Raw genomic sequence first — 18,345 nt, 5'->3', positions numbered from 1 at the left:
GTGAAAAAACTTCTAAACTCTATGTGAATTCAGAATGCAACTTCCACCATACTATAAATTTTACATATAATTTTAATATATTTTAATACATATAAATATAAATACATATGTAAGTATATATAACAGATATAGATATATATATATAAAAGAATAAGAAGGATGCAAGAACAAATATGGAGTCTGCGGGAAAGGTGGCTGACATTTTGTTTTTAGCAGAAATATACAATTAAAAGTAATGACTGAAAAATGAGATAACCTTAAAATTTAATACAACTAGCAGTTAAATATTTTGAATTTAAGGCAGAATTGATAAATGCTAAGAACAGAAAAATAGCCTTTGTGTTTCAAAATATGGGGTGCAGCAAGTCTACCATCGCATCTGATGCCATATAGCGCCTTATCTGGAGATATGGCTATTGCAAATAGCCCACTGGGAAAACAAGGGTATTGTGTTCAACAGAACTAAATAACAGTGCACTCAGGCATCATGATCAATGGTTAAATTGTTTATTTCAAAGCCATTTCCTCCTTTCTTTTGTATAACACTGTAACATAAAAAGAACTTTGAAACCAGCTCGAAGACCAAAGGTTCAAAAAGCTGCTCATGCCTTTTAATAAGACAGCCTGAACCTGTGATAATCTGACAGCATGCTGTCAATCTCCTTCTAGATGAGCACCTAGGTGATTAGTAATTAAGATATTAACCATGAGTTCTCTATTTTTACTGTGAGGATCTACTGTTCAACACTCTTGCATTCAAGAACAATGTGTATTTAAGTCCCAAAAGCAGACAAAGCCAGAGGGAAGTAGCTCATTCGATACAACAGTCAGACCACATGTGCAGCTACTCAAGTAATGGACTTCATTTTTACCAAGTACAAATTCAACCTATTTATGTGGCAGAGACAGAATGGAAGTATTGATCTCAGAACGTGATTATAGCCAAAATTAGTTATCCGTTTCATTAAGCAAAATTAACAATAATAATTTGGTGCCAATTTATTGAAAGATCATTTTAAATGTTTGGCTATGTTGACAGGTTAAACAAAAATAGGTTTTGTTTCTAAATTTAAAGGGTTTATAATAACATAGTATCAAGGAAGTATTTAAAATATGAACAACATAGGCAAAAGAAGTTATAAAGGAAGGTGTGACAGGTGGTATTTCAGAAGCACACCCACCCACCATGTTATCTTTCGCTATCTCTGGTTCACAAGCTCCAGTTTCCCCTGAAGCAAGTTGTGTAAATACCAGAGATACTGGATATTTGTACTGCTTCCCTTTCAAACACTTTGCCTTGTTTGGCTTTGCAAAGTGCAACTATGGTGCTGTTTCACTAGCTAGCACAAAGCATATGCACTAACATAATCGATAGCAATAGACTTTAAGTTTATCAATATGATGTTCTAACTTAGGGTGCCTAAGAACACTCCACACACTACTCTACAACTTGTCCTTGGTAAGCCTTTCAAAGGCTGGAACAAGGACTTTACCTGCCAGCAATTATGTGACTTGAACAAGGATGTGTGGGAGGAATCTCATTCCTATTACACTGCAGCACAGAACAGTACAGTGTGAACTTGAGAACATTCTTCTTCTTTAAAGTTGCCTCCAGTCACTGCCAAGCATTTCTAGGCTTTACTGAACCTTCTTTCCAGCTAGAAGAGAGTTGGTAAGAGTGCTTCAGGACTTCCTAATTACTGCTTTTTACTTAGGTATAAGTGAAGCACTGTCTCCATTGATGCTATTTTATGAACAGATAGCTCTGTAACACATTTTGTGTTTACGCATATTGAAAGACATGTGACTTAATTCACACAGCTGCACTGTTCTCCAAAATAGGATGTCTGTCTGCAGACTTGGCTCCTTCTCTGCTCCAATTGCAAGCTGCCTGCTAACCCTGCTGCAGGATGAGAAAACCCTATCACAACCAATTACCTTCTGCTTGCTGGAAAAGCTGGAGAAATCAGCTGCATTCAGGAAGATGAAACACAGCAAGGCATCAAGTGCAGCACAACAGCACCAAAACAAAACACACTGAATCCTGAGGCACGGTTGAAAGTAACAAATTACTCATCCCACAAAGTACCTGACAACTCACCCTTTGAATACTATTGCTGTAAGATACATGACTGCTGTGCTACGCCAGCTTAAAGCGTTAACTTAATATTGCAATACTTTTTAATATCACTATACTTTTGGACATGGTATTGGAAGATGCTTAAATGATATATACTGCTATGATAAGGATCATGACCCTATTAATGATGACATTGGTGTTTTAACCTGGTTCCCAAACCCTAATGAACTATAGCAGGAGAAGTTCCATATAACAGTAATACAACTAAAACAAGCAACAGATGAGACTATACTTTATTATGAGTTAAATTTCAAAATAAATTATGCTGTTCACCATGAGAGCAAAAGCAGGACTTTTACAAACTAGACTTCTGAAAATCTAAATGCCCTTGGGCATTTTCAAATCAATACACTGTTGTATGAGAAACTTGCCAGACTCCCATGAACGACCATGGAAAACTAGTTTCAAGTAAAAAGAAATTAAATTTTGTTTTTCTGCCAGCAGTCAAACATTTTACAGTAATCATTCCAGCCTCAAGCTCCAAAGAATTTTCAGGAAAGACAGCATTGTTTCAATCAAAATTGATTCTAACCTGCAACACCACCACCAATTTGCAGAAATGCAATGCAAAATGGCTTCATCTCCATTCTATTCCACAATGTTTCTCTTTTTACTTTTCCTCACACTCCAACCCTCCCCTCCAATCCAGGAGCATTTGTGCAGTCTCTCTATCTACATACACGTGTGTCATTCAGAGGTAAGAGTATGAGGAAAGTGAATGATCTCTACATGACTGATCTTTCCACTCAAATTATTTCTGTCTCTTTCTCTCCTCTTTTTATCATCCAGCAGAAATAGCTCCCCATTGTCATGGTTTAAGCCCAGCCACTGGTGTGTTATCAGCGTTGTTCTCAGGCTAAAGACAAAACGCAGCAATGCATCAGCTACTAGGAAGAATTAAAATAACTGTTACAGCTGAAACCAGGACACCCACAAGAGTCTAAGGACCTTCAGTCTGGCAGTGTATGTGCCAAATACCAACACAAATCATATCTATCACCCATCAGTATGAAGGACAAGGAAAAAGAAAAAAAGATAAACATATTATAAACTTCATCCTCAGAAGCCTGAAATACATATAAATACATTAAATCTGTGGGTTTTGAATGGTATTCAGGTTTTAACTACTGTTAAAATGTTGAAACAAAACAGACTGAGATGCAAATCTATGGAGAAAGTGTATGGGAGATGTAATGACACAGCTGAAAATAGCACAAGGCATTATTAGATAAATCCTACCTAATTCACTTCTTTGGCAAGGCTGGACGAATTGAAGGAGGAAGGTTTGACATCTATTTTCATTTTGTATGAACAACAAGGATCTTTATACTCAAACAACCTTTCTGGCTCACATAAACTTGTCTCTCTTTCATTCTAATGTAGGTACACAAGAAAACAGTTTCCCAGTGATATTTTTTTTTATTCCCTTTAGCAACTAAATAAAGGCTGAGCTCCTACAGAGCAGATGGGAGACTACCTACATGAGAAAATGGCTCATAATTACAAGCATTATAAGTTCCATGGAAACAATACAAAATTGTCATTATTATTTCACCACAAATACAGAATTAAAAAGTAAAAAGTTCACAGAAAATGAAATAATGCAGTATACATAACAGAGTACTGAACTTTCTGGACTCATTCCAAAATTAACATTTTCAAACAAAGCGTATGGCTAATGCAAAACTCGTATGACAAAAAGTAAGACTTTTTCATATATATCAGCCTTTTCACATGAGCATAATATTTAGTCTGTACTTAGCAAACCACAAAGATATGAATACCTACCCTGCATTATTACTGACTGCTGTTATTCCCTTTACACCAGTCTTCAGTAAACCCCCAATGAGGTTTTCAGGAATCCCACACAATCCAAAACCTATGTAAATAAAAGAAAATTGAATATGTAACAAGTGTTTGAAAGAACACAGATTAATCAGAAGTCTAAGAATGTGCACTGCTTTATTAAAAAACTTTTTTGAGCAGAACAAGCTCCTTCTAGTTGACGTCAATAAAAGAGCACTTCCGGAAAGAGTTGCACCCTAGTACTGGAATCTTCCAGTCTCTAGATGGTTCTCAGTTTGGAGGAAAGCCATTTAACCATCTCCACCCACACACAAATGGCCTTTGAAGAAGGGCTCCAGGATCCTATTGATGGTACTCATTATTCCTTGTTCCCTTTCTACTCAATTAATCTTCAATGGTTTGCTGCACATAACAGCATCAAACAGGAGGACCAAGTTGCTCTTCCACACAGCCTAGCCTATAATTAGGTGATAAAAATCTCAGAAACTTAATGCTCTCAGGAAGATGTGTAACTGGAAGTACAGTAACCCAGATCTCCACCCAGGCTAAAATACCTACTATGCAAGAGCCCAATATGCCTAAAATGAAACACCACGCCACATCTGAGGCGCTTAAGTCTTAGACCAGGCCCTAACACTACAACTACTACCATTTTCCTCCCAACTACTTAGCTCCAGACCTTCTTTTGCTCCAAAAACAACAAAAAATACAATAATTCTTCCTAGAAGGAATTTTACTTCATTACACATCTCCAGTGAGGTTTCTCATGTTTCACAACATTCTATTAGTTACTTATTCAATAGTGAAAATCATTTACAACTTACTACATAGAGAGATCGCTTTTCTCTCAGTAGACCAAATAGCATGAAATTGTGGAAATCATATAGAATATTCAAAAGTTGTGAAAGTCAGTATGACACAACTTCCTTATTCCTGTGGAAATGCTACACATAACTATTTCGTGTAATGTTTATAAGTATTATCTTCACTTCCTACAGCCGTAAACAGGTTAGGTGATTTGTTCAAGGTCACAGAGATCAAGTCACTTGGCAGATATAGAATACAGAAAATGCTACCACAAGAAAAAGAAAAAAAAAAAATTAAATTTTACTTCCTCACCATCTGAAATAACAATGCTAACTTTAAAAATCCTAAATTGATTTTCTGCATTCAAATTGCATGAGTGAAGTCTAAGCACTTCACTAGTGGGAAAAAAAAAAATAATGATTTTTCTAGGACTTTTTCTCTCCCCTAAGGCACAAAGTGGGCTTTTCTCACTGAAAGAGTGTCCCTCTTTTATACCCACACAAGCATATGTATTCTCAAATTAGTTAATATTAAAACAAACATGGTAAACCAGTAAAAAGTATCTCATTAATAGAATGTAGTTGCATCCAGAAATAATTTAAATATTTACCACCAACAAGTATAGTTGCTCCGTTGGGTATATCTTTTACAGCTTCAACAGGATCAGTATAAAATTTGGTGTTGCGATGACAGCTAGTGGAAAAATAGTATCCAAAACTCTGGAACAATATTAAAATAAACAATTGAATTAATAAAAAGATTACATAGTAGCTTTATAATGATGACAATCTCTCTGGATAGGTAAGTGGGAAAACATTGAATAAATATTGCTACTATAAACAGTAAACACTGGGGGGGAGGGGAAGAGAAGGGTTCAGGTCTTCAAAACAAGGACTATTGTCTCTTCCCTGCACCCACATTTTACAGCGTTCACATGCATAATGAAGGCTTTAGGCTTAATCTGAATCGATTTGACAATATCCAAACTGATTTTATATTTCTGAATTCCATTCTAAACTGCTGACAGATTGTGCTTACTGTGAACAGATCCACAAATGCAACTCCTCAGCACAAGTCAGAGCAACACAAAGGCTGCTTTAAACAATATATTGTTACTTGCAGCTTCAAAGATATCCAGACACTAGGCATAACCAGAAATAGCTGAAGAAGAGCCAACACCACCACAAAATTTGAGTGGAGGCCAAGGAACAATATGAAGTACATCACTGTGCTGGCAGCAAAGTAAGAAAAGACCCCTTTCAACAAGGCAAACCTTTCTCCAGCTTCCTAACACAGTCTTACAGGTCTTCAACAATTTAAGTTGAAGGATCAGAAGACTTCAACAAACTGATGAAATGGGGAGGGCAAAAGGGAAACCAATAACAGATCTCACTCACAAAACTAGACTTCACAGTGCAAGGCCATTGCACAGTTACCATCATAACTCATCTATTATATTCTTAGGTCATGGTAACCTATTTTTTTGTTGTTTATTTTTCTGTAAAATGGGAAAGAGGGAGAAGAATGAGTAAATATATAACGAAGCTAACCTATACACTGTTTAAAAACAATAGCCTAATTCTTCCCTAAAGAGTTGCCTGAAGATCCGGTTACAACTGGAGCAGTAATTTTTGGCTCAGTTTCAAGATGACACAAACTGCCTTCTTTTATAAAATTAAGGCTGCAAGAGTTTATATTGAATATTAACAAAATCTTTCTGAATGGAGGCTCATCTGCTTCCCAAAGGAAACACTGATGTTTCTTTGTTCTGGTGGGCTCAAAAATGAAATCAGTACATGGGTCATACAGAACAGTGCCAAGTGAGAAAAAAGACCCTTCTCCATGCTCAACTATACCATGTTTCTCTCAGAAATTTTTTTTCAGAAGGACAGTAAGACTGCAAAGCATGTCTCTTCTGGTCACATTCAGCAGGCAAGGGACAAAATGAGTTATTATGGCTGGCAGCCTCAGGAGACTTGGTACAAACAGGTCTGTTAAGCAGACATGAGGACTAGGGCTCGAGGTGGCCAGACCACTGTTGTGTCACTGTACCCACACACCAGAAAATATTTTTAAAAAGACCATGTGGTACCTCTTCCTTAATCTTCCCAACTGCCTGCCGCAGAGGGGAACAACAGAGCAGCATGTGTTATATATGCATGTGCTCCAGGATGGATGCCTCTAACGAGGGTACATGCCCTTCTACACTAAACAGGTTCGTTCCAGTCCCTTTCCCACCCACTCTGCTCTTTGAGAGCAATGAGATCTTAAGGAAGCAAGATGCCTGGGATCAACCATGCTCCCCTGCACACAGAGGCAGCAAGCTAAGACCTCAGGAGCTGTCTGCAATTCTGACACATCAGATTTAAAACAGAAGCAACACGGGGACAGACGAGCTTCTAGAACAACCAACAAAAATCTAAATAAACTTTACAGAAGAGCAAAATACAGCTTAGCAAAACAATGACTGAAAGAGCAATCATTATTTGCCCATAAAGACATCAGGAAGAGTAAATATGGGTATGAGAAGAACAGATGAGCTGCTTCAATTAAAATAAAATAAGAAAAGCCACAGGAACAATTTTGGCTGAAGAAACTAAAAATTAACATGGCTACGGTTGCATGTGGGCTGGAAACCATTATAACAGTGAGGTCAGGTAGAACCTTCCCCCAGGAAGAGGAAATCGAGCAAAGGAGCGAGCTGCATGGCTGAACTCCACGCTGTATGAATGGCAGTGCATGGAGGGCTGCAGGGAGCTGTGTTCCTGACCTGGGCTCTTCCTCCCGACACCTGCCGCTACCTCAAGGAAACACCAACGTGGTGAGAAGACAAGACTGGAATATGCAGCAACACACTGCAGTGGTGCAGCGATTTCAAATGCGGGGTAAGTAAACAAACTAAACCTTAAAGCCAAACCTCCAGGCTGGTCCCCAAGGTCACCGCATCCCAACGCGCCGCGGGGGCCGGGCTTATCCTGGAGACGCGCTCTACCCTTCTCCTCGCCGCCCAGCCCCCGCGGGCCAAAACCGGCACCAAAACCAGTTGTTTTTATAGAGAAACCCAGGCTCATGGGTCGGTTTTGTCTATGAACAGGTTCCCCTCGGGCTCTAGGCGCCCGCCCAGGCAGGGTTCCGCTGAGGGGGAGCAAGAAGCCGAGTGCCGACCCGTGGCCTGTGTCCGCGGGCTCGCCTTTACCTCAACCGCGGCGCCTCGCGCCCGGGGGGAGGGAAGAAGGATGCGGCGGCTGAGTGGCGGCAGGAGGAATTTGTACGCCGCCATCTTCGCGCTGCTGGGATCTCGGCGAAGGGGAGCGGGGGGGGGGCAGGCAGCGGGGCAGGGCCGAGGGGGTAGCTGCTGCTGTCCAACGCCGGGAGAGGGGAGCGGCTGCGGGCGGGATGGCGGAGCCTGAGGGCGGAGGAAAAGAGGGAGGTTGAGGGGCTCGGCCCTGACGTCGGCTGCGACCGAGGCGGGGCCGATGGAGGGACGGGTGGGCCGCCGTCGGAGGTGGGGCGGCAGCCGCTGGGGCCCGAGCTGCCGCTTCTCCTCCTGCGGCGGGCCCCCCAACCCCGCCAAGCCAAGACAGGGACGCGAGAGCTGCGCAGCCCACGGGTACCACCAGTTTTGCTCTATAAGCTCCTCAGAGACACGGAAAAGGCATGTGGAAAAATCGTCAGTGCTACAGTGCCTTCAGTTTTAAAGGACGGGAATCTCCCCGTCCATCACTTCCACAGACACCTCCTATGTGCCATTGCAGATGTCTCCCTTTGAAGTCAAGGTGGTTTAAATTTCTGCCCTACCACCTTCACAGAATCATTAGGGTTGGAAGGGACCCCTGGAGATCCTCTAGTCCACCCCCCTGCCAAAGCAGGGCCACCTTGAGCAAGTTGCACAGGATCATGTCCAGGAAGGTTTTGAATGGCTCCAGAGAGGGAGGCTCCACAACGCCCCTGGGGCAACCTGTTCCAGTGCTCTGCCACCCTCAACGTAAAACTCTTCCTCATGTTAAGGTGAAACTTCTTGTGTTTTAGTTTATGGCCATTGCTCCTTGTCCTGTTGCCAGATGTTTATTTATGTTGAGGTTTATTTATCATGAGATCCTCTCTCAGTCTCCTCTTCTCTAAACAGGCCCAGCTCCCACAAGCTCTCCTCATAGGAGAGATGCTCCAGACCCCTGATCATCCTTGAGGCGCTTCACAGGACTCTTTCCAGTAGCTTCTTGTCTTTCTTGTACTGAGAAGCCCAGAATTGGACACAGTACTCCAGATGTGGCCTCACCAGGGTCAAGTAGAGAGGTAGGATCACCTCCATTGACCTCATGGCCATGCTCCTCCTGATGCACCCCAGGATACTATTTGCACTCCTGGCCGAAAGGGCACACTGCTCGCTCATAGTCCTTTAAGGACTAACATCACAAGAAGCAATGGAACGACAGAGGCTTTGAATGGTTAAGTTTCCACTGTACAGCCCTTAGGGGTGAGCCAGGCTCCAGTAAGCACGTGGTTTCCACAGGGCACTTGGATGCTATGTTTGGGTGGAAAAATGTTACTAGAATAGATATATACTCATTTAAGCAGCCACGTGATGTGAACTGCTGGTATTTCTGCTTCTGCTAGAAGAAAAATTCAAAGCATGCCTCTGCCATTATTTACACTGTCTAAAAATACCCTAAACGATTAGCGCATGCCATAATGATGCCTGATGGAACAGAAGGATTCACAGAAAATTGTGAGCATTTGTTCAGATGAGGGAAAAGACCAATTCCCCTCACACACGTGATGAAAGGTCACACTTCTTGCAGGTCACACTACTTCTCCTTTGTTTCCAGCTTGTCTCCAGCACAGCTGCTGTGCTTAGCCATTGAGATATGAACATGCAGCAGGATAGTTTCCAATGAGGAAACCAACATTTTAAAAGAGTGCTGCCAGTTTCCAAAGTGTTAGTGCACACCCAGCCCATTGTATTCAGAGCACTGGTCAAGCCTTGCAGCCTGTCTGTGGCCCAACTTGTCTGTGGCCCTGCCATACGCATTTTAAAAGGTGGCAGTACCAGTTGTTACAGTCCATGTTACAAACCTTGCAGATGCCCATAAAGCGCAGTGGAGACATCTTTCCTGATAGGAAAATTTAGGGTTAGCTTTTTCTTAAATATTCACTGTATCTAACTAGTCAGTTAAGTCTGAGCAGTTCCAGGTGTAAAAAGCTACAAATTACACAGGCTTAAAGAACTGAAAAACAAAGTTAACTGTACAGCTTGCATTCTTCCATGGCTAAGCATCAGCATAAACTTTTTAGAGGGTGGATTGCTGAGCTTCAGTTCTGCCGAAATGTCATATAAACATGTATATTCCTTAAGTCAGGTTTCCTTTCTTGAAAAAAATTTCATAAGCATTGGAAAACCTGTGTAAAACAAGTTTATTCTCTTCCTTGAAAAAAATTTCATAAGCATTAAAAAACTTGTGTAAAACAAGTTTATTCTCTTCAGTTCAATAAATATCTTCCTTTAAATCAACAGTGTGCATTCTCAAACCTACCAAAGCATTCACTCCTGAGTACTTGTTACATCCCCTGAAAGCATTTATTTTGCATGGGATTTGGCCTATTTGTGACTGCAACAACGTCCCTCCTTGCAGGCTGAAGGAAGGGGGCTAACTGCATGCAGTTGGTATAGTGCATGAGTATTTGTACTTCCTTGGAACAACTATTTGCAAAGCTGGTAATTCTACTTATATAAATTACAAGTTTTGAACTAGATAATTGGGGGAATATACCTTCTCCTTTTCAGGTGCTATGGATTATCTAAAATCAAAATTATTTAAAAAAAAAAAAAATTTTGCAAAGCCCATGTGCTTCAGACTGCAAACCCTCTTATTTTGGGTTAGAAAAGCTTCAAACATACCTGAATGAGTAGATAAAAGAATTTGTTCTGGAGTAGTTTATAAAGCATAGTAGATCATCTACTTTGTCTTAAGATGTCTTAAAGCTCTTCACACAAGGACTACAACTAAGCAGCCAACATGAAACAAGCCTCTGAAATTATCAAGAATACTTTTAATATGATCTTAGTTTATTCATTGAAGTAAATCACATGACAATGGTAGCATGCAAGTCAAACACTTTGAAAGGTCAACAGCATTTACAAATGAGTAGTGGGAGAGTTTTGAGCCATTGATTCCAAAAACATGTCAGCAGGGAGGCATTCTGGAGCTCCCACAGGTTAATCATTATATATACACCATATAACACCAGCTTACTTATACTACTACCAAGCATAATAAAATGTCAAAGTCAGCACTCCAATACAGTGAAATAATATTTCCCAAACAAGCCACTAGAGAGTCAGCAGATAGGCAGGCTATTTTTGTATGTTTGATTTACTTGTAAAGGGGGGAGAACCAGAACTCTGAGACTAACAACTTTGTTTCTAGACAAATTTCTTAAAATTTGTTTATCCTCAACCCTGATTCTAGCTAACTGAAATTTAGCAATTTACCTTTCTTTCTGATCCATTGCAATCTGGCAAAGAAATTCACTTATTGAGGCAAGAAAATCACATATGGAGTCACATAGAAGGGAAAATTCTTTAAACTATGAAGAACACACAGAAAACACCTAAACCGACATCCAGTGTCTTAATAGATCTCAGTCCTGAAACAAGGGTGTTTAAGTATTTCTGAGTATTACTCAAGTACTGAAGTATTTTTTATATTAATTATTGAAAAGCACTTGAAACCCATCTTTGGATAAAGTGGAATGAACCTGATTCCCTTGTTACAGGATGAAAGTTAAAAAAAAAAACAACAAAAAAAGCATTTAACAGCTTCCTCATCTTCCTGCAAGGATGGAGTACTACAGGGAAAACAAATAAAGAAAGAATATACAACTTTTGATATAGACCTAAAAGCTTTATATAGTTATAAATACATTCTGTCTGAGAACATAAAAATAATTATGGGCTCCTGTGTGATATATTAAATTATTTTAAGACCAACTCAGAGAGCTTACGGGAGATATATTTAACTAGGGAAAACAAAAGGGCTGCCACCCGCATCACCAATGATTTCACAAGTAAGCCACATGAACTTAAATACTCAACTTATTAACAAGGTTCCAGTGAAAGGAAGGTCATTACAAAGAAAAATGGATACTTACAGGTCTAGTGAAAAGTATACATGTTAAAAATCAGCAGGGACTTGGCAAACAAAAATTCATACATAATATAAACACCAAGGGCAAAATTAAATTGGGAAATACTCAAAAGCCATCTTCTAGACAGTTATGGAAATGTAAAGCAAATGAGAGAACCACAGAACCAAGATTTTTGAAGGAAATTACATGCAAGGTGTGGAGGAATCCCTTTGCTGACTAACTCTGGCAACATTTTCTCTTCCTAGTCCTAAACTTAAGATAAAAGGCAATACCAAACTATGAAAGGATCCTAGAGCTATGTAATAAGAAGAATTAATAACCTTCTTTTTGGCAAAAGAAGTTCTTTATCCCTGGAGGAACTCTGAGCAAACAATAGAAGGTCAACAATTATTTTTATTACAGTATCATAGTGGAAGACAGCTCACCTAATTAAGAAAATTTCAAAAACTTAATTGGATAAGGAGCCGGACATTGTGAAAAATAATCTGGCATGATTTTTTTCGTAATAATCCAGTTACCATTAGAGCAGTCTTATATGTCAGGCAGGATGCCCTGCTTTCATATAAACAATACAGAAGTTTCTAGATCATGTCGGTTTATCTTGTCATTATTACAAGCAAAGATAAGCAACGGTGAAGAACTTAAAAGCCACTGAACATTTTATACTTGGTCAAGATGAATTAAAGTTAGCGCAGCAAGTTACTTTGACAGCACTAAGAAATAGCAACTGAAATATCAGCAGTTAAAAGTTAAGTAGTTACAACAATTCTGTAGTCTTAAAAATACAAAACTTTGGACTTTCTGCCCACTGCAAATGCTGCATCTCAATTCAAAACCACAATATTTACAAGGTGTAATTATGCAGTATTTAAAATTAAGGTGCAATTTTTGTTTAAATAGAGTCACAAAGTCTGTTACTGAGCATGATCCTTGGCACTCCTATTTATGTTCATATATTGCCTAGTTAGTAACTGAAACCAACACTGTCTAAATTAGTTAAGTGTAATAACCTTCAACAGTGATAGTCAGTATGTCTACTAGTTCTGAAGAAGGGATAAGTGACTTATCACTCCTTTACAGCAGGAGTGAGATAAAAACAAAATGCCTATTCAGCAGATACTTACAGCCAGCAGCTGCACAAGTTCCATATGTTTGTGTACTGATACTTACAGAGGTTGATCTAAACTCTTATTCAGAAAACCCTACTAATCTCCTATTCCTCATTTTTGACAGGAATTTTTTTGTTGCAAGAATGCAACAGAACAGGAAAGTCTGTTAACCCCCTTCCCCAGTCAAACTGAAAGAATGGGATTATATTACAAGTCCATGCCAACAGTGTTGTAAAAGAGTAAAGGTAAACATAGCAAAAGAAGCTACAGAAATAATTAACTGTAAACAGGAATCCTATGCAGCTGTCACACCGCAAGTCAGTTCATGTTTGGTAGCACTACTGTAACAAGCTTTTCTTGATTCTGCAATGCAACTCTACGTTAATAAGCTTTCAAACAAAGCTCATCAACAAGAGTATACTTTACATGCAGAGCCTATGAGGACTTTGTAAAATTACTAGTGAAGAAATCTGTCTTTTTTTCAGTACACAAGTTAGGACAAAAAACACAGAGCCTTAGGATGATAGTGCAGAACTCTGCAGATATGCACAGTAAACAGATCACACACACAGCCCTCATACTTCACAGCGGCTAGTGCCGTACAGTAACACTACAGGACAGTTGCCCGAGATGGAAATGAAGAAAGCAACACCTGCCTGTGTGCAAGTTTCACCCATCTCTGGTTTCCTCTTGTCATCCATTTCATGGGTGTGGAGCTTCATTGGCAAACACCATTTCTTGGCTTGAAGAGTCTTCTAGCATGGAAAGTCACACATGCAATCCAAGCCCTTGTAACTAAGCTATCATCTACTGACTAGGGAGACAGTTCCCTGCATGCACTGACAAAAACAAGTGCCAATCCATTCTCATCTGAATTGATGTGCCTAATTCTTCTAGTCCATCCAACTGTTGGAGGAACAGCTGTCTGGAGTTCGGAACAGCTGTCTGGAGTTCAGAACATCTTCCCCTCTACAGTGGGCAACTCATCAACAGTTTGGTTAATATTCTCAATGATGTAAAACTAACAAGAAAAGCAGTCATTTCCTGTGATATTTCATTTCTGTCACAATCAATGAAAAGAAGAATTAGTAATGAAGGTAACTTACTTTTCACATGGGATGTATGGTAAAACAGGAAATTTTGTTGTTATGTGCTCTGTAAAATTATTTAAAATGAATCCCTACCATTAATTCATCCATTTTTTTAAAAGGCCTCTTCGAATCAGTCATTCTGGGGTTTCTCTTGCCTCTTCCCCAGTTTCAGTAAAGTTTGTCTGACTTCTAGCCTAGTTCTACAAATACACACTCAAAAGAAGTGGAAGCCTCCCAAGACTAACCAGCAGATTCCCTGCATTTGCAAGCACAAGGCTGCTTGCTGCAAAGCTCGGGGGCCTCTTGCTCTTAATTTCTGTACTGCACTTTTGGGGTTTTGCAGAATTTCACTTCATATTGACATAACTACCACAAAACATCCCCATTAAAAGCTGGACGATCCTGAGCACACTGGTGACACCCCGTGGAAACCTGCTGAACTCTCAAACACAAAGGGCTTCAAGGTTTTTGACACTTTTTTCCTTCAGCAAAGATGCCTCTTCTTAGCTGACTCGGAGGCCCTAATAACGTGCTACTACTATAGCAAGTTTGGCATAGGGATCTTTATGTACCAGTGGTAACCACAAAGACTTGAGTCGAAGCTAGCTACTATGGGAATGTCATACGGAGTCTCAGATCCCACATAATTTTAAAGCATCTTTAGAATGTGTCATTCACATGACTGTAATTATTCACCCAGGTGATAAACATGATGCTTTTTGGTTGTAGTGCATTTAAATTGTCAATAAATTAAAGCAAGTGCTTACTGCATTTTATTCAGCCTGCAAGTTATCCACTCCAGGAATCAGAACATATGTCAACGATCTTGGATTTCCCAACTACCTCACAGGGCAAAAACACTGATTACCATTAACACAGTTTGCAACTCCAGCAGCTGTACACTGTAAAGGAGGAATTACTTGTGACAAGAACAGGTCTTCAAAATCAGTGTGCTTGTATTTATTTTCCTATGCCTTTGAAAAGTTAGGGTATTTGGTTGAACTTAGGTTGAAGTGAGTTCCCTCGGCAGTTACATTCCCAGGTAGCAGATTTCCAGCAAGCCAACCAGAAAACCTCAGATACTTCAGAACCCACGCCATGCTTACCATACAAGAAACATGGACTTTTTGCCCTAGCAAGGACAGTACATGCATTTGCATGGTTGAACATTCAACTGCAACACAGGAAAAGGGGCAGGAAAGCTTTTAACATACCTGAGATTCCCAGTCATGTTCATCTGAAAGACACAATTACATGAGAACAATTTAAAAAGCAGTATTGTAAAGTGGGAAGAAGGGGAAAGAGAGCAGAACAGCTATTTAAACTGGTACTCTTTCAAGAGAAACACTTGCTAAACTACAGCTTGACATGTCTGTCTTGCATTCTCAAGTACATACTGCATCTTATCCATCCCATGATCCTTTCAGGAATTTTGCGGTTTGGTTTTGTTTCTCAAGGGAATTCCCAGAAGAACCAGAAAAGCGTTAATGCTAAGTGCTACACAGATTGATACAATACCCCAATTAGTAGATTTAATATTTCTATGATCCAAAACATTCAAATTTAGAAAGCCTCTTACAGTAGCATAGAACTTTACTAAAAGCCAGGTAAAGGTTCCCTGAGGGTAAGTTATACATTACAATTTCAGAAGGAAGTTAAAGTCTCAGCTTACAGCACTCAGATCAGCTTGTGATCCAACTGCAGGCTAGGTTTGTGGAAAAAAAAATAGAAGCTTTCAGTCAGATAAGCAAGCTGACCTTATACACGAAACCAACACATGACTCGGATTAATACAGTCACAGATGGGAACATGCAGTTAGGGACATGAGTCTGGTCACTGTGACCTATTGACATTACTTCTGCATTAGCTAGAAGTCAGCCATGAATTACATACATCCTAAATTACATACACAGTTATCAGTTGCAGCCCGGGTTGAAGACTGCTGTAAGCAAGTTCTCCCAAACCGACATGTACACCATAAATGAGATGTGGCAGACACAGGCATTCTTTTGGATAAAGGTGTCCACAGTGCACACCATTCTTTGATTATTAACACTGTAATAGAAAAACACAGGCTTCCTTGTTGCAAGTAAACTACTTCCTTCCATTACAGAATATTGTACATTTTATACTTGCTTTTTGAAAAGAAACTATTTCATCTCTCCCTCAAGCATCACAAAGCAGTTCCTATCTGTCCATTCCTAATGCTCCCTTATTCAAGGGAGGTCATTCAAAAGAGAGTGGTTCCAACATCAAAGTTCAGTGTATGCCACTTTTAAGAACCAAAAACTAGACTGTTAAATCATTTTGTACATCCAGAACCTATTTAAATGTGAATCAGGTAACATGTTGTCCTAGTTGCAGGTGACTACAACGTAAGAAAGCAGCTGGTTTACATTTTGTCAGGGCACCACCCAAACTACATATAGAGCAGAAAGCAGGTAAAACAAAGAACAGTCATGCCAGGTTAGGAAAACAAATGTATGACACACCTACAATGTCTACTGATATTTGGCCCTCACATGTCTCCAGAATAAATATATTTCACATCTATTGACACAAAGGGAAAATTCCATTACAGATCTCCCTTATGCCCTGATTTCACATTTGGCATCAACAGTATGAATATCAAATGCTCTGATATGGATATATTTCAGACTTTAAGGGGACTAGATACTTCCTTATTCAGTGCCATGACATTATCCACTATGACAATGAGTTCTGGAAATTATTTCATAGTACTTAATCCCATGAACATGGAGGCAATCTTTGATGACTATCTTCCAGTTTCTTAGCATTATTCTGAATAAATTCCACTTTAGCCTTCCCTGATAGCCACAAAGCCGCACAGTGAAAGAGAACATGCTACTTCTTTTTTGAATCTGAAGAACATTTGAAAGGTAAAACCATAATATTGACCATCTTTCTCACAGATATTAGATACAATAAACTCATGAAGTTCACATACAGTAAACACCCTTGATTATTAGTTTCTGTAAATAAATACTTTTTTTTTTCAAGAGCAGAAATATTTCATTCCAACAATACAGTGATGAAAGGCCTGAGGACAGAATATTCTATAACATAGTTTAATAAATTCAGATTCTCTTAAGTATTTATATAAAAAACATTTCTTGTAATCCTCAGATAGCACAGTTTATGGCGCATCTGACATCTGAATGCAATAATTCAGTTGCTAGTGATCCAGCTCTGACCAGCTGAGCCACAAAACAGATTTTGAAGCTGGCACCTCCCTTCAGTTCACCTTTTTGCTCACCAAAGCTCCTTTGTTGATTCAAACTAAAACAAAATAGACCAGAAGAAAACTTCAAACTTATTTTGGGCAAACTTGTTGCTCAAATCACAAGACAAGTATGACTAAATGTCATTAATCCATATAAATGAGTAAAAGAGCAAGTACCTTGGATTAATTTTTATAAACTGCTCCTTAGCCACTGCAGGAACACCACAATAGCAAAGCTTCATTTCTAAGACAGCTAAATCAGCATAATGCTCATCACACACAAAAATTCTGATTAAATCCTGAATTCATACTAACACCCAAGAGAACGGAATTTATCCCTAGTTTAGGCAATTATGCTTTTCTAACAATATCAAAGATTGTAATTTTCTTAAACAAAAGAACACTAAAGAAAGTCATTTACCTCTACTTTCTTTGCTGACAAAAATATACCATTACTACTTAACATTTTACAAATATTCCCTAATTTAATTAACTCACCAGATATCAAATGCATTTGTGAAATACGTCGCACAGCTGAATAAGCCTACCTCATCTTTCCTTAGTCAACTCACATGTGTCTCAAGTTACAGTTACAGAAACAGTTGCCTGACACTAAATTACCTGCAAAATTTATGAGGATCACACATCAGTCATACTTGCAAAATAAGGGCAAGGATTCATTCTGAAATACAGTAATTCAGTGTCATTCTAAGATGCTGTACCACACACAGTATTATAATTTCTCTCAGGTTTTACAGGACTTGAAGCATGCTGCTATAAACTCGTATTAGCCAAGTACCTCTGTATTCATATCCATGATGTCTTCCCTTTTCATTTCAAAGACACGCTTTGATCACAGACTCTACAACTGTTAGGAATCTGCTACATAAGGGATCATTTCTGACATCTTTTGAGTGTTGTTTGACCAAGTCTAATCTAATTTTTCCATCTCTGTCTTTGCATTCAATTTTGCCATTACTAAGTACTTCCACCTCCATACA

The 18,345-nt window shown here is 39.2% G+C and overlaps 1 protein-coding gene and 1 long non-coding RNA gene across 2 annotated transcripts in view; one reads left to right on the top strand and one right to left on the bottom strand.

The window, feature by feature from the left end:
- The window catches only part of OXCT1 (3-oxoacid CoA-transferase 1), an 85,763-nt gene extending 77,590 nt beyond the window's left edge, over positions 1-8,173 (bottom strand). The window contains exons 1-3 of the mRNA XM_062627761.1: positions 7,950-8,173; positions 5,364-5,472; positions 3,929-4,019 (exon numbers count right to left, since the gene is read on the bottom strand). Coding sequence (XP_062483745.1) covers positions 3,929-4,019; positions 5,364-5,472; positions 7,950-8,033 — 284 coding nt within the window. The 5' untranslated portion in view covers positions 8,034-8,173. The remainder of the gene's footprint in view (positions 1-3,928; positions 4,020-5,363; positions 5,473-7,949) is intronic.
- Positions 8,174-8,422: 249 nt separating this feature from the next.
- On the top strand, positions 8,423-10,105 carry LOC134168268 (uncharacterized). Its single transcript, XR_009966473.1, has 2 exons — positions 8,423-8,761; positions 8,880-10,105. It is a non-coding gene; the product is annotated as an uncharacterized LOC134168268 (long non-coding RNA).
- The last annotated feature ends 8,240 nt before the right edge of the window (positions 10,106-18,345 follow it).

Source organism: Pezoporus occidentalis, unplaced genomic scaffold, assembly GCF_034315485.1.
Source record: "Pezoporus occidentalis ecotype Australia unplaced genomic scaffold, CSIRO_AGI_Poc_V1 ctg306, whole genome shotgun sequence".
NCBI classification, from domain to species: Eukaryota; Metazoa; Chordata; class Aves; order Psittaciformes; family Psittacidae; genus Pezoporus; species Pezoporus occidentalis.
This window is presented reverse-complemented; position numbering and strand designations above follow the sequence as displayed.